Here is a 13,575-nt window from a genome sequence, read left to right as displayed (position 1 = left end):
CTCGTTTACTTGTCCTTCAAGGATTCTTATGTATTGCCCTCATATATACTCCATGTAGTCGCATCTAAGACGGTTTGTTGTCTTGTGCTTGTAATACTCATTTATCATAGTGATCACGTCTTCGTGCGTCCATGGTTTTTTTCCGCAAGGGTTTTCACGTAAAAATATGTGCCTCTCGTGTCTTTTATTCTCGTCTTATCTAACAGAATGCATTACTCAAGGTGTCCCCGTGCCAAGTTGTTACAGAGATGCGCTAGAGTGCGAGGCAACATAATGCCGCCAAGGACACAACGGCAGCCTTGTGAGCATGCTTGGTAAATCAGCCTCCAGAAAGCGGCGGCGTTCCACGAGTCCCACGGCTTCCAAACAATGGTGATGGCGACATCCGGCCAAATATTCGCATCAAGACCGGAGGGGTTCCTGACATCCCAAATGTCGAAGATGGTGGAGGGTGGCTGAAGGCCGAGCAGGAGCCAAACTTGGGCAGCGGCAGGCCTTGGAGTTCAACCGGTCCTGGCATCGGGGACAGACGGTCGAGTCGAGGATGTTTTTGTTGTAGAGGTTGGCCTTGGAGTTCAACCTGTCCTTGAGAAGTAGCCATCCCAAGATCCTGAGCTTGATGGGGATGTTGGTGTTCCAGATGGTGATGGAGTGATGATCGAGGTCCTCATCATGGTCATGGGTGAGGAGGTCAAACGCATGTTTGGTGGAGAAGCCAACGCCCCTAGATTTGATAGATGACCCAGGCCAAATCCATAGATTTCAATGACAAACATAAGAATCTAGATCTGTCCTACAGAACATGACCAACAAACTGTCAACTAAAACTTCATTCACCTATCATCAAATGCATGTTTCTTCCGAAAAAAATAAATCATCAAATGCATGTTCCAGTTTAGTGACCAAGCAAAAGAGAGAGAAAAAGCGACATGTTTAACAGGTATACAGGTCATGCACTCAAGTGGAACGCTGACAATATCAGGATAAGGATAAAAAGGAGCAATTCACAGCAAGCCAGCAAGTACGTGGTATAAGCATCTTTTTGACCCATAAGACGTACTGTAGTAGTAGCAAGTTTGGGAGGAAATCTGTAGTATTTGCCCCCTTTGTACAGAGCTGCAAGTTTACAACGTTGTCAAGAGATGAGGGAGAAACACATGTTCGACGGCCTGTCTTACAAACATGTAGAGGGAAAAATCCTGGATGGTGCTACAAACATGCCAAGTAATCAGTGTATTTTCCACACGAGTTCAGCACGACCTCTGAAATTCATGAGTTCTCCCTGAAAGAACTCGAAACGAACTCACCGAGCCGTAACCATATTTCCTTCTGCAGTGGGATAGTGTCAACATTTACAAACTTCACAAACTATCACCAAAACTTCAGAGTTCGCCAACATGATTAGTCTTCGCGGCAGCTTTACCTGCACATCAGAAGTTCACGAATCAAGAATGGAAAATCTGATAATACAAGCATGGAAAATCACAGTATAGAGCAGTTTGTTTATCTTGTACAATCTTGGGCTCCTGCATGTTATAATATCAAAAGCAGTAGCTCAATTTGGCACACTCTTTTCATTAGATAATGCTGCAAGCAAGGCAAAGATCAAAGCACTGGCGTGTGATTCAGCTACCGCTCTGCTGTAATGAGGTGGTGTTGGTGCAAGTTACAATTGATTTCTATCAGCAGGTAGCAGTTCTGGTGCCAACACATAGTTGGATCTGTTGCTTCAGCCTCAGGGACACTTAGTCTCAGAAATCATCCACAATACTAACTGACAAGCTAAACATACTGAAGTGCTGAGCTAATGCTAGCGTCATTCAAATTCAATAGACTATATGGACTAGTTGTTCGCATAATTTGGACTAGAATATAATTATGCAGCAATTTCATAGATTAAACAGAATGCACAAAGTAAAAGTATATGGATCACATATGAAAGCCAGTATATACCTGCAAAAAACTTCTTACCTAGTTTATATCAATTTTCAGCTCAAAGAGATCACTTGAAACTGTACTCTGATTGCACTCAGAAACTATCCCCTCAAGATCCATAGGTGCATTTGAAACGAAAACAAGCAGCGGCTTCTTTTTCGGAACAGGCAATGGCTCACTCTTGCCCTCCACTATGCCTAGAACATTCCTCATGACAGGTCTCTCTTCTGAAAAGGGATTCACACAGCTCAAACCTAGAAGAAGCAGCCTCGTCATTTGCTCTGTGTCATACTCCCCATTCAGGCTCATATCAACAGCATCTAAAAGTCTGCCCTTAGAGTGCAAATTCCAAACCCAATCAACAACATTCAGCATGTTCATGCTGCCAGGAGCTTCTCGGTCTATTGGCCGCCTTCGTGTGCAGATCTCCAGCAGTACAACCCCATAGCTGTAGACATCCCTCTTTTCTGTGGCTCTTCCCATCTGGAGGTACTCAGGGGCAAGGTAACCAACAGTCCCTGCTGCTAAGGTTGATCGAGGGCTAGTACTAGGATCCTTCAACCTTGCAAGCCCAAAATCCCCCAGCTTCGGATTGAAATGCGAATCCAGAAGTATGTTACTGCACTTGATATCCCTGTGGATCACCTGCTTGTCATGTTCTTCATGTAGGTATGCAACCGCAGAGGCAATGCCGACTGCCACATTGTACCGCCGAGCCCAGTTGAGAGTGGGATAACGGTGGACACCTGAGCAAGAGTGGAGAGCCATGTCCAGGCTGCCATTTGACATGAACTCGTACACAAGCAGCAGCTCGTCCTTCTCCGCGCACCACCCTCGCAGCTGAACCAGATTAGGGTGCTTCAGGTCAGCGATTATGGTAAGCTCGGCGGTGAACTCGTTGTGGCTCTCCGTGGATTGCTTGGAGCGCTTGACCGCGTATGTGACCCCAGAGCGCGGGCACACCGCCTTGTATACAGTACCGAAACCACCACTGCCAACCACTAGAGAAGGATCAAATCCCTTGGTCGCCGAGAAGAGATCTTGGTACATGAACTGCCTTGGATGGCCCGCTGCTTTTGCTCTGACGCCGCCGTTAAACCCTGCAGGACGAGACCTCCACTTCTTCATAGACAATATCACAAACACCATGACTGCACCGAGAAACACGATGGACAGAGGAATGCCGAGCCCCATCGCAAGCCTTTTGCGGTGCCCATCCTTACGGCTGGCGACACCCCCCGACGCGGGGGCGCTGCGGACGCTGTCGGACACGCTGTGCGAGGGCCTGGACGCGAGGCCGACGGCGCGCAGCCCGTTCGTCTGGAAGCTCCAGCTGTGGATGACGAAGCCGCCATCGGTGCTCCTGTTGTCGGACGAGTACGAGACCTGGAAGCCGACGAACATGAACTCCGCGAAGCGGGCCGCAAGGGCCGTGGCGTTGGCTACCACCAGCGCGGGCGTCGGCGGCCGCAGGCTCGCGTGGCTAAGGAACACCTCCAGGCGAGCCCGGAGCGCGTCGTAGATGACCCACGAACCGACCTCTCGTTGCCATTCCGCAGGTCCACCGCCCCGGTGGAGTTCCCGCCGATGTGCTCGCCAGCGGAGGACGTGCGCACGCGATTCTTCGACGCGTCGAACACCACCTCGAGCGGGAGAGACCTGTTCCCGCCCGTGCCCTCGGCGGCGGCGACCGGGTCGGGGAGGAGCAGGAAGGAGAGGCGGGAGGCGGGGCGCGCGGAGGCCGGGGAGGCGAAGAGGAAGGAGGTGGAGAAGGAGGCGTTGGGAGGAAACGGTAGAGGGAGCGGGAAGAGGGCGTGGGAGGAGGGCGGCGGGAGGGACACGGAGGCGGAGCGGAGCGAGGCCCCGCCGAGGAGGGTGAGGTTTCGGAGGGAGAAGGACGGGAAGGAGAAGGCGACGGTGGTAGCCGCTTCGGCGGTGGGCGGCGGCTTGAGGGGGAGGAGGAAGAAGGCGACGAGGAGGAGGTAGAAGGGTGGAAGCCTTGGAGCCATGGCGTGGCGGTGGCCGGTGGCCGGTGATCAGGGGGAATGAGTTGACGAGGTCAATGCGGGGTGGAAAAAGGAAAGCGAGGCCTTATATAGGGGAGAGTGTGGGGTCAATTTGTCAGTGATAGTGAGAGCGCGCAACGCGAAAGATGACGGAGAGAGGGGTCTCGATAGGTTTGCTTGCTTTTCCTTTATTAAATTTTATTTTCTGTTTTTCCACGATGAATCACTCACTTACCATCACTTACGAAGTCTTTTGTTCCAAACAAGTTGAGTTGAGATAGTCTAGATATGAAACCATTTCACGAGGGCTTTTCAGGAGCCAGAAGGTCACCCATCCTAATACTACTCTCGCTCAAATGAGTTTCATACCCAAAAGACTGACTAGTTTTTACGTTCGCTCGCCAAGCCTATCACAACCCTTAGATATGAAACCCTTTTACAAGGACTTCACAGGAGGTCACTCATCTTAATACTATTCTCGCTCAAATGAGTTTCATACCTATGGGACTGGCTAGTTTTTACGTTGGCTCGCCAAGCTATCACAACCCTCCTCCTTTACCCGGGCTTAGGACCGGCTATGCCTAGAAGCCATAGGTTTATTTTTTGTTTTTCCATGATGAATGACGTTCCTAATTATTATTTTTACAAAAGATCAGAGCTATTATAAAGATTCACGAAAAGTACAAACACCCCAAACATAATAAAAATTACATCAAGGTCCATGGACAATCGAGCGACCATTGCAGCCGCCAGAGCGAGCCGCCGACGCACCGCTGTCGTCGCTCCCATATCAGAGCCGGCCTGATCTTATCGATGAAACCCCCTCGTAATTAGTAGTATTGACTCAGTTTTGTCTTCATGCCCACATGCAACATACTGATTATGTATGAGAGGTGCTTTGACATAACTTGTAGACATAAAACCATAAGCACACTAGATGGACATTTGTGTCACTTTTAGACGACACGGGACGTTTTGACGATCGAGTTGGAACTATAATAATAAAAGGTGGCACAATTCATTTTTTTTCATTTAAGATGCTTGTTCGAATGAAAAGGCCGGAGGTGAATTCTTGAAGTTGTATCACTTGATGTAACGGGGTTTGATAAAGCTTAATTTTAGGGGGGAAATCTAGGACTTTATGGCCAAATAACTCACCTGTTGGTTATGCTTAACATCTCTAATTTCATATCATGTCTAATGCCTAACTAAATTGGGGCTTAATATGTGTGCATCTTTGTTCGTGAGGAACATAGGTGATTGTTTGGTTACAGGCAACTAGTACAACACTTTTCTGCACGCACATTAACATCATCACATGTGTGCACCCACACAATGCCTACTAAAACCTAAAGTCGCAGAAGATGGAAGATTGACGAAATCGAACATAGTATCATGTTGGTCTAGGATACAACCACCTCTACTATTGCCTAGAGTTGATTTATTCTCAAGGAATATGTGGTGCCGATAAAAAATTTTGTAGCAAAATCTTGGACTATGATGTGATATTCTAAGGATTAATTAAGAAAAAAAGTCAAGTTAAAATGCAAACTGGAAACGTGGTTTCCCTAATGTGATGTTTATTTACCGTGGTTTTGGCACAATGTGTAAACTAGTGCGAAGTCCACAAGGCCCATAGACCATAACAGTGTCTTTTGTAAGTGCTAGTGTCATTTTTTTTTACTTGTCTTCGCCCATAAGGGAGCAAGTAAATAGATTTCAAACAAAATAGTGCTAAAGTGCGGAAAAAAATGTATGGTGCTAATATTTCTCTAAGTACATGCCAAATAAACCTAGGGTGTTATCACATCCATGAAATTCCTCAAACATGGGATCAGACAGAGGAGTGGGTGCGGGTGCCTGCGGCTCTCTCCCAGTTGTAGGAAGTTGTGGTGCTGGTTGACGCTATTCTGCTGATTCTTCTCCAAATAGGAACCACCGATTTACAAATTTTATTAACCACTGAATTTAGTGAGGGTGCCAAATCCTTCTATGGATTGCTTTTTTCGCCTCTTTTACCGTCAAAGTGCGAAGTCTAAGAGCGTTTTATGAAGTTTGAGATGAGAAATCTCTGAAAGCTATACTTTACAAAAAATTATTGTGGACTGTCCAGATAAACTCGAGAAAGATTCCTTTTTTTAATGCATTACCTGCTAGCAACCTAAGGCCCCTCCTAGAAATTAAAGGGAACCCAGAGGTGGATTCTAGACAACTTGTGACCATAGCGTTGGGAATAAGCATACGTACACTTAATATGAAAACTATGATGGAATCGAAGTGTAATTTCAGCACTATTTCATGCACATATTCAGGGATCATTGCTCACCGTGGAAAGAAACACATGCATCAACATTCTAACATATGGAGTGAATTAGTTCAACCTCACTGGTTGAACTTACGGCAAGCCCTGAGTGCTTCCAGCACATAGCTAGGACAAGCAACAGGTGTTTTACATTCTTCTAGAAAAATGTAGCATCAATATAAACACACATAGACACCAAATATTAACGTGGAAAAGCCCCCAAATTAGGGTAAAACCCACTAGATGAAGCGACTCAAATCTTCTTTCATTATTATCAAACATGGGACAGAATTTGTTTCCTCTCTAAGTAGTTTTGGAGGCTATCATACATTAAGATATCACTACCTTAGATGACGGCAGTAAGATTTAGGGTAGAAAGAGCCAAGGATTATAACCTCATCAAAGATGATGGAACCAAAGCTTGAAAGAGAAGGGGTGGTAGATCTCAACTTCAAAACCTCTGGGACAAACGCCATTTGCTTGATGACAATCTTCTTCAATTTTCCTCATTTTTTTTCTCCAATGGAGGCTAACTTAGAATTTTCGTCACTTCTCTCGGTGACTACTGTACGGGAGGCTAAACATCCCTCTTGCACCCATTTGGGCTGCCTACAAGAATTCAGAGGTTCAAGTCATCTCCTGAGAACCCACCCCTAGAGATAGCGTTTCGTCGATGAGGCCATTTCTGGCTCATGCTTGGCAATACAGACATCATTCTTGCAAAGAAAAGAAAAGAAAAAAGCCCTTTCCGGTTTGAGAAGAGTGTTAGTTCGCAGAAATTGGATCAACTTCAAAAATTATTTCTCTATACCTCCAGAAAATGTAAGATACACAGCATGCATTTAACAAGAAAATGGTATTACATAGCATTTAAGAATAATCCAGACACATCTGTCTGCCACAGTTGCGCTTTTGGTTAAGTGACCGCTGCCAGGCCTAGCATAGTAGCCCAACCTCAAACACACAGGGGTGAAAGAAGAAACGGCGGCTTCTCATTTCAGAAGAGATCTTGCAAAGTGTTCCCTGGCTGTGGCCAGAGCTTGAGATATTGTCTGCAGAGAACAAACAGCCAAATAGAAAAACTATGAGATACCATATGATAAATGACAGGAATGTGCAGGTACGGAGATTCAGAAATTTGCCTGCTCAGAGAAGGGAACAGAGCCGTCAGCAGCATTGGTTGCAACCTTCCCCGCAATGGTGTTCGCATCTGTTTCAAGAATTATGCTGCACAAATACAAAAAAGGATCGCATAGTTTCAGTTTATTTTCAAATCTTTAGCATGCATATATAAACACTAAAATATCACAAGAAGAAATTTTTGTGGTCTAGTGAACTAAGGTCATTATTATCTGAAATCAGCATCAACCATGATATGTTCCTAAACACTGCTGGTGACTAGTTGGCTAGTTGTTTAAGATGCTCACTTATTTAAGGGCCCTCTTGTTTGGAACACTGGATTTTTTACAGATTCCATAGAAATTAAACCATGTCCTGTAAAACTCATGTGTTTTAAATGGGGCCAACCTTTTCCTATCTATTACGGAAACTCCATGAGAGCTCCCAGAAAATGGACATAAAATAAAAAGTAGATAACACTACAACATAAACATGCTGCAGAATGTTGAAATGGCACAAAAGTATGATGCCCAACACCTTCATGTCAATAGAGGATTATGAAACATGAGAAGATCCAAATGTAGCATAGATCACAAGAAAACTTTACCCGCCATCAATAATCTCATCAATGCAGAGAAGTATCAAGTCCAAGTTCTCAAGTGCAGTCCTCTTCTCGACATCACCCCTAAAGCACAATAAGTTGCACCTTAAACCAACTGCCTTACAAATACCAGTATCAAGTCCAAGTTCATGCAGTAACATTACAACATGTATATTACCTGAGTAGAAGACCAACCGAATCAGCAAAACCCTGTAGCACATTTGCTATGATGAGCTCATTCTCATCATCTCCGGCAGTGACGAAAAAGTGTAGGTCTTGTACAAATTTGTAAACAACAATAAAACCATCAAGCAATGTTATCTCAGCTGCAGAGAATAAAAATAGGTGTCAAAGGTAAATCCAAATTTAATTCAGACAACAAAATAGTTGATATTAATGAACATAGTATACTAATGAAATAAACCTGAAACTTTTCACCCATCCAATAACTAACATTTCACGGTCATTGGACATTCAGGGTTCCTCAATTAGGGCATACAATTGGCAGTAAACTAGCATGAACCGTTCATGAAATACTTTCTGTTCAACTAATGGCTCTTTGTTAACACGTGATGCCATTTACATACCACAGACAAGAGATGTGTTGAATAATTGTCAATAAAATCAAATAATGCGTTCCTACCAAATACTCTAAAACCAATAAAGCATCTTACGGAGTATTACCTGCATTATAAATCAGTATCGGGCTTTAACTTAAGGCCGGGCCTAGATATGCATGTATTGCAATTATGGTCTCAAATACGAGTCACTAATGGCAAATTCAAGTAATTTTGTGAATTACAATCGTTGACCAATGGTGAAAAATGGAAAAAGCAAATAAAATCAGTGCTACAGTGATGGTAAGACAAGAATTCACATGCTACACACTATGAATGAATTACCTTCGGAGCGTGCATTTGTCTTCAGAGTTTTAGTAAAAATGGACTTTTCAAAGGTCAACCTAGATGCGTTATTTGGCCAATCATCCGAGAAGTACTTCACAGCAACACGCTTCCCCTCAGAATCCAATAGCAAAATGTTCTTCACAGAAGGGCAAGATTCCTGTGAACGGTAACGGGCAATCATTACAAGACTTTCTCCAGAGAAATAAGCCAGCTGCTGCTGCACTTCATATTTATCAATCGAAAGCACCATTTTCATATAAGAAAAACAAAGGTAACCACAGTGAAAGAGGGAGAAAATAAGAATTTCTGTAAATCAGTGAAGAGTATAAATAGTTAATACATAATCCATGATATGTCAGATTTAAACATTTTGGTTATCATATTACAGACTAAGTATTCCCTGGTCCTTTTCCCTTTAGCATCAAGCAGTGAACTGTAACTCTGCTTCTGAAAATCAAAATCTTAAATTATGGTACAAGAACTGTGGTCGATCAACTAGTTTCAGACAGACCACCGGTACTCTATGTGGAATTGTGGAGTAGTTAAGCTTTACAGAAAGGAAGGTGCTAATCACAAACAATAATATAGTTTCAGTTTCAGTTTACCCAATTCACACTATCTTCCAGTGCCATATTGTAAGAATGCTAACAACCAATTAACAGAACTATGTGATGAGATGACATATTGAAGCCTTCACAGTTTTCCAGAATGGAGGTAGTTTCAGCGTGTTGAATCTCAGTTATCATAGAGCTTCGCCGCTGGTAGATGGGAAATCAAAAACCGTTTGGTTGCAGTTATGTTGTACATCTATGCATGGTCGGCATTTCTATCTGGCAAATCAACTGATCAGCTCTTGGGACCCAAATTTAGTTGCGCAAGATCAGAGCAATGAACGCCGAATTCGAATGTAAATACATGTAGTCAGAATCGAGGGGAGTAACAGGAACAGCGAAAGAATCTGCAGACCTTGGAGAATTCCCCCATGGGCTCCTCTCAGCTCCTTCCTTCGGTCCAAGCTTCCTGCCGAAGAGAGAAACGCACCCAGATAGGTAAGATCAACAGAAGCAGCTCAAAACCAAATGGCGAAAACACGGCTCGGATCTGGACGGCCCGTTCTTGTCAGATCCGGGCTTAAAAGTATGCAACGAAAGCTGTCGGGATGATTGACGGGCGCGCGGATCACACGTAGCGAACGCGCGCATCGGATCAGTCGTGGAGACTTGTCGAGGATGGGGGTGGGAGAGATCTAGAGAGGAGGAGTTACCTGGAAGGGAGAGTGATCGGGGCAGCGGGAGGGAGAGCTTTGGTTTGTTGGTGCCCGCGAGATCTGAGATGCAGCAGACGAGTGTAGAGAAAGACGACAGGCGAGAGGAAATGAACGAGGTGGTTAGTTTAGCTACCAGCAGGCCCGCTGGCCCGGCCCAACAGGCGACTTCAACGAGATATTGTATAACCACGAGAAGAGAGGAGGAGTTCTCACAAAAAAAAAAAGAGAAGAGAGGAGGACCAGCCCGAGCACATAATAAGATGGAGAATTTCAGGATGGCATTGGATGAATGTGGGTTACGAGACTTGGGCTTTGTGGGAGATAAGTTCACCTGGCGCAACCATAGTCACACTGCTTTCAATTACATTAAAGAAAGACTTGATCAAGCTATGACATCAAGAACCTGGTGTATTCGATTTCCCACCTATAAAGTGTTAAATGGAGATCCTTATCATTCAGATCACAGGCCAGTTACTATTTTGATGGGAGGATCATATAAGGCAACGACCCCCCCCCCCCGGGGGGGGGGGGGCAGAGGTCGTACTTTCAGATTTGAAGCTAAATGGTTGCAGGAAGAGGATTGTGAAGTGGTAATAAAGAATGCTTGGGATACATCAACACTTAGGGATGAGAGTTGCATTACAGAAAAGCTAAAAACAGTAGCCCATAACCTCCATGATTGGGACATGAACATTCTAGGCGATCTACCAAAAAGAATAAAAGATTTGAAAACAGAATTGGAGAAGTCAGGGGGGAGGGGGTCAATCAGAAGACAATTTCTAGAGAGCATTTCCTTAGAGATAAGCTGGATCGCTTGAAGCATCAATGGGATACATTTTGGCGCCAAAGGGCCCATGTTAAATGGCTTCAAGATGGAGATAAAAATACCGCATGTAAATATTATGGTTCACCATAGTTAATTGATGTCTAATCGTATAATTAATGAACATATTGTACTAACAGTTTTATTTATGGATTCGTTGTTGAACCATTGTGCTGAGAATTTGAATTGCATGTTTCATATTTCAAAATTTTCAATTCAAATAATAAATTACAGCCAAATTTTTTTTGTACAGGAGCGAATAAAATAATGTGCACACGGTTCGAAAGAAAACAGCGTGTGTGATGAAAAAAAGAAAACAAGCGGTTTTTTGACGTGAAACGTTTGCGATGCCCTTCGGACGCACACACAATTTCGTCTCATATGCGTGTGCGATTCATGGTAATACGGCAAACATTTTAAACCAGTGTGTGTGTGTGATATGAATACCAATCGTACACAGTTACGAAAATGTACACGTTGGCGTTAGTAGAGGCACCGCACACATTTTACATTCTTGAACCGTGTGTGATAACGTACCTATCACAAACATATCGGCAGATTAAATGTTGATGCCCAACTTTTTCACACGACTATAGCGGCCTAATCGTTTGGGATGTACATACGAACGGAAACGTTTTTCCTGGATTGACTGTGTGGGATGTACATACGAACGGAAACGTTTTCCCTAAATTGACTGTGTGGGAAGTACATACGAACGGAAACGTTTTCCCTGGATTCACTGTGTGGGATGTACATAAGAACGGAAACGTAGTCCTTGGATTGAATGTGTGTGATATACATACAAACGGAAATGTTTTTCTGGGATTCACCATGTGGGATGTACATACGAACGGAAACAATTAGGTTTCGATGCCTCGCCCGATCGCACATGAGCCAGCTTGTGTGCCAGGAGGGCCTATCCCCGACGGTTTCTGGGTCATGCGGGAAGGACCTCCCTATCGCTCACACTCACTTGGCGACGGTTCAAATGTCGTCGCGGAAAGGGGTTAAAAACCATTTGTATAGCACCGACACGTACCAGTGAAAGCTAGTGCTGGAGGTGTCATAGGGACAAATGATGAAATCTCCTTTTTCAATTATCCATCATCTTGCCAATGTTCTGAATTCCATGCAGCAAAATAAAGGTGCCAGGAAGGACATCACGCCGAGATGGACATCACCGCGTATGGACATATTGAAGATCAACACGGACGATGCTTTTCGAGCGGAGGCTTGCTTTGGAGGGTGGGGCTTCACTATTAGAAACCATGAAGGCATGCTAGTGGCAGCAGGCGCGGGGAACCTGGAACATGTGTCTGATGCTCTCCATGCTGAAGCTTTGGCGATGTTACATGCTGTGAACACATCAATTCAACTTGGATGTGACCGGGTGATGTTAGAAACTGATCCAGTTTTGCTAAAGCAAGCTGTCTCTTCTGAAGCTTATGATTTATCTGCTTTAGGTGTAGTGTTTAGGGAAATAAAGTTCTAGCTAAGGGCTTGTATGTCTAATGTATGTATTAATCACTGTCCAAGGTCTTGTAATCAGGTTGCACACATTTTAGCTGCATATGGCATGACTCTAGATATGGGGACTTGTGAAATCTAGCTTGGCCAATTTCCAAACTTTGTATCAGATGTTGTAGCTAGCGACTTGTCCAGCAATGTTATATAATGGAATGGAATGTGTTCCTCTCAAAAAAAACCGAGGCCCCGTTCGGATCTTAGGAACGTAAAACATAGGAATATGACAAAATGTAGGAATAGAAAAGAAGCACAACTGCAAAACAAGGGATACAAAAGCCTACAGGAAGATGCAGGGACGATGTGTTTGATTTGGTTATGACTTTCTTTAGTTCACAGGATAGGATTATCACGGGAATAGAAAACTTGTAGGAAATGAAAGGACATATATCTCAAATCCTATGAGTATGATTAGGAAAAGAGATGTCATTTAGTTCACATCGTAGGAATCTTTCCATTGAGTCTAGACTCATATTTATGTTCTTTTGAAATGTAGAGGATATGAACCAATCCTATGTAGTTTATAGGAATCCATTCCTATGAACCAAAGGGCTTTAGAGGAAAAAATCCTACAAGAATCATATCTTATATAATTCCTTTGAAATTCCTCCAAACCAAAGGAGGCCTACAAGAGAAACAATGGAATGCGTACTATTGCACCTGATGGAAATCATGGTTCCAGGAATATTTTTGTTTGGCCACAGCTGATGCAAACTCGATTGGACACATATCATTGTATTCTTTTATTGCATGCAAAGCAACAACCTTCCCCACACCATCACCTCTCCTCGGTCTTCCGCCCAAAAATGAGAACTGAGCGGATGTTTACAATCCAGAGGATTTAGCACTGAGAGGAAGATTGCAACATTGTAGTCATTTCCTACATTCTGAATGTTGGGATGGGAAGAATTCCTACATGAACAATGTTCCTTTTAAATTTCCAGCAGAACTGAGGTTGTTCTAAAAGAACAAAAAAACAAAACTGAGGCGTCTTACCTCAATCAATCAAAAAGGAAAATTACTTAGGCATCCTCCAACAATGATTTGTTTGCTTTACTATTTTTATTAAGTAGTGTTACTCAGGGCTTCGGTT

General features: G+C 43.8%; 1 protein-coding gene and 1 pseudogene across 2 annotated transcripts; both read right to left on the bottom strand.

Annotated features, from left to right (window-relative positions):
- Positions 1-970: 970 nt before the first annotated feature.
- Positions 971-3,985, bottom strand: LOC123116024 (probable L-type lectin-domain containing receptor kinase S.7; annotated as a pseudogene).
- A 3,047-nt stretch (positions 3,986-7,032) lies between these two features.
- On the bottom strand, positions 7,033-10,404 carry LOC123111557 (coatomer subunit zeta-2). 2 transcript variants are annotated; one of them, XM_044532366.1, is made up of 7 exons: positions 10,133-10,404; positions 9,835-9,888; positions 8,866-9,025; positions 8,142-8,289; positions 7,970-8,047; positions 7,386-7,470; positions 7,033-7,295 (listed from the first exon to the last, which is right to left on the bottom strand). In XM_044532366.1, exons 2-7 carry the CDS (start codon positions 9,850-9,852, stop codon positions 7,236-7,238), a joined length of 549 nt encoding a protein of 182 aa, XP_044388301.1. In that variant the 5' UTR covers positions 9,853-9,888; positions 10,133-10,404; the 3' UTR covers positions 7,033-7,235. The 2 variants fall into 2 exon arrangements, with proteins under 2 accessions (XP_044388301.1, XP_044388302.1); XM_044532367.1 differs by having other exon boundaries at positions 8,142-8,238; positions 10,133-10,325.
- Positions 10,405-13,575: the final 3,171 nt, after the last annotated feature.

This window comes from Triticum aestivum, chromosome 5B (assembly GCF_018294505.1).
Source record: "Triticum aestivum cultivar Chinese Spring chromosome 5B, IWGSC CS RefSeq v2.1, whole genome shotgun sequence".
NCBI classification, from domain to species: Eukaryota; Viridiplantae; Streptophyta; class Magnoliopsida; order Poales; family Poaceae; genus Triticum; species Triticum aestivum.
The sequence above is the reverse complement of the archived record's forward strand: the minus strand, read 5'-3'. Positions and strand labels throughout refer to the sequence as shown.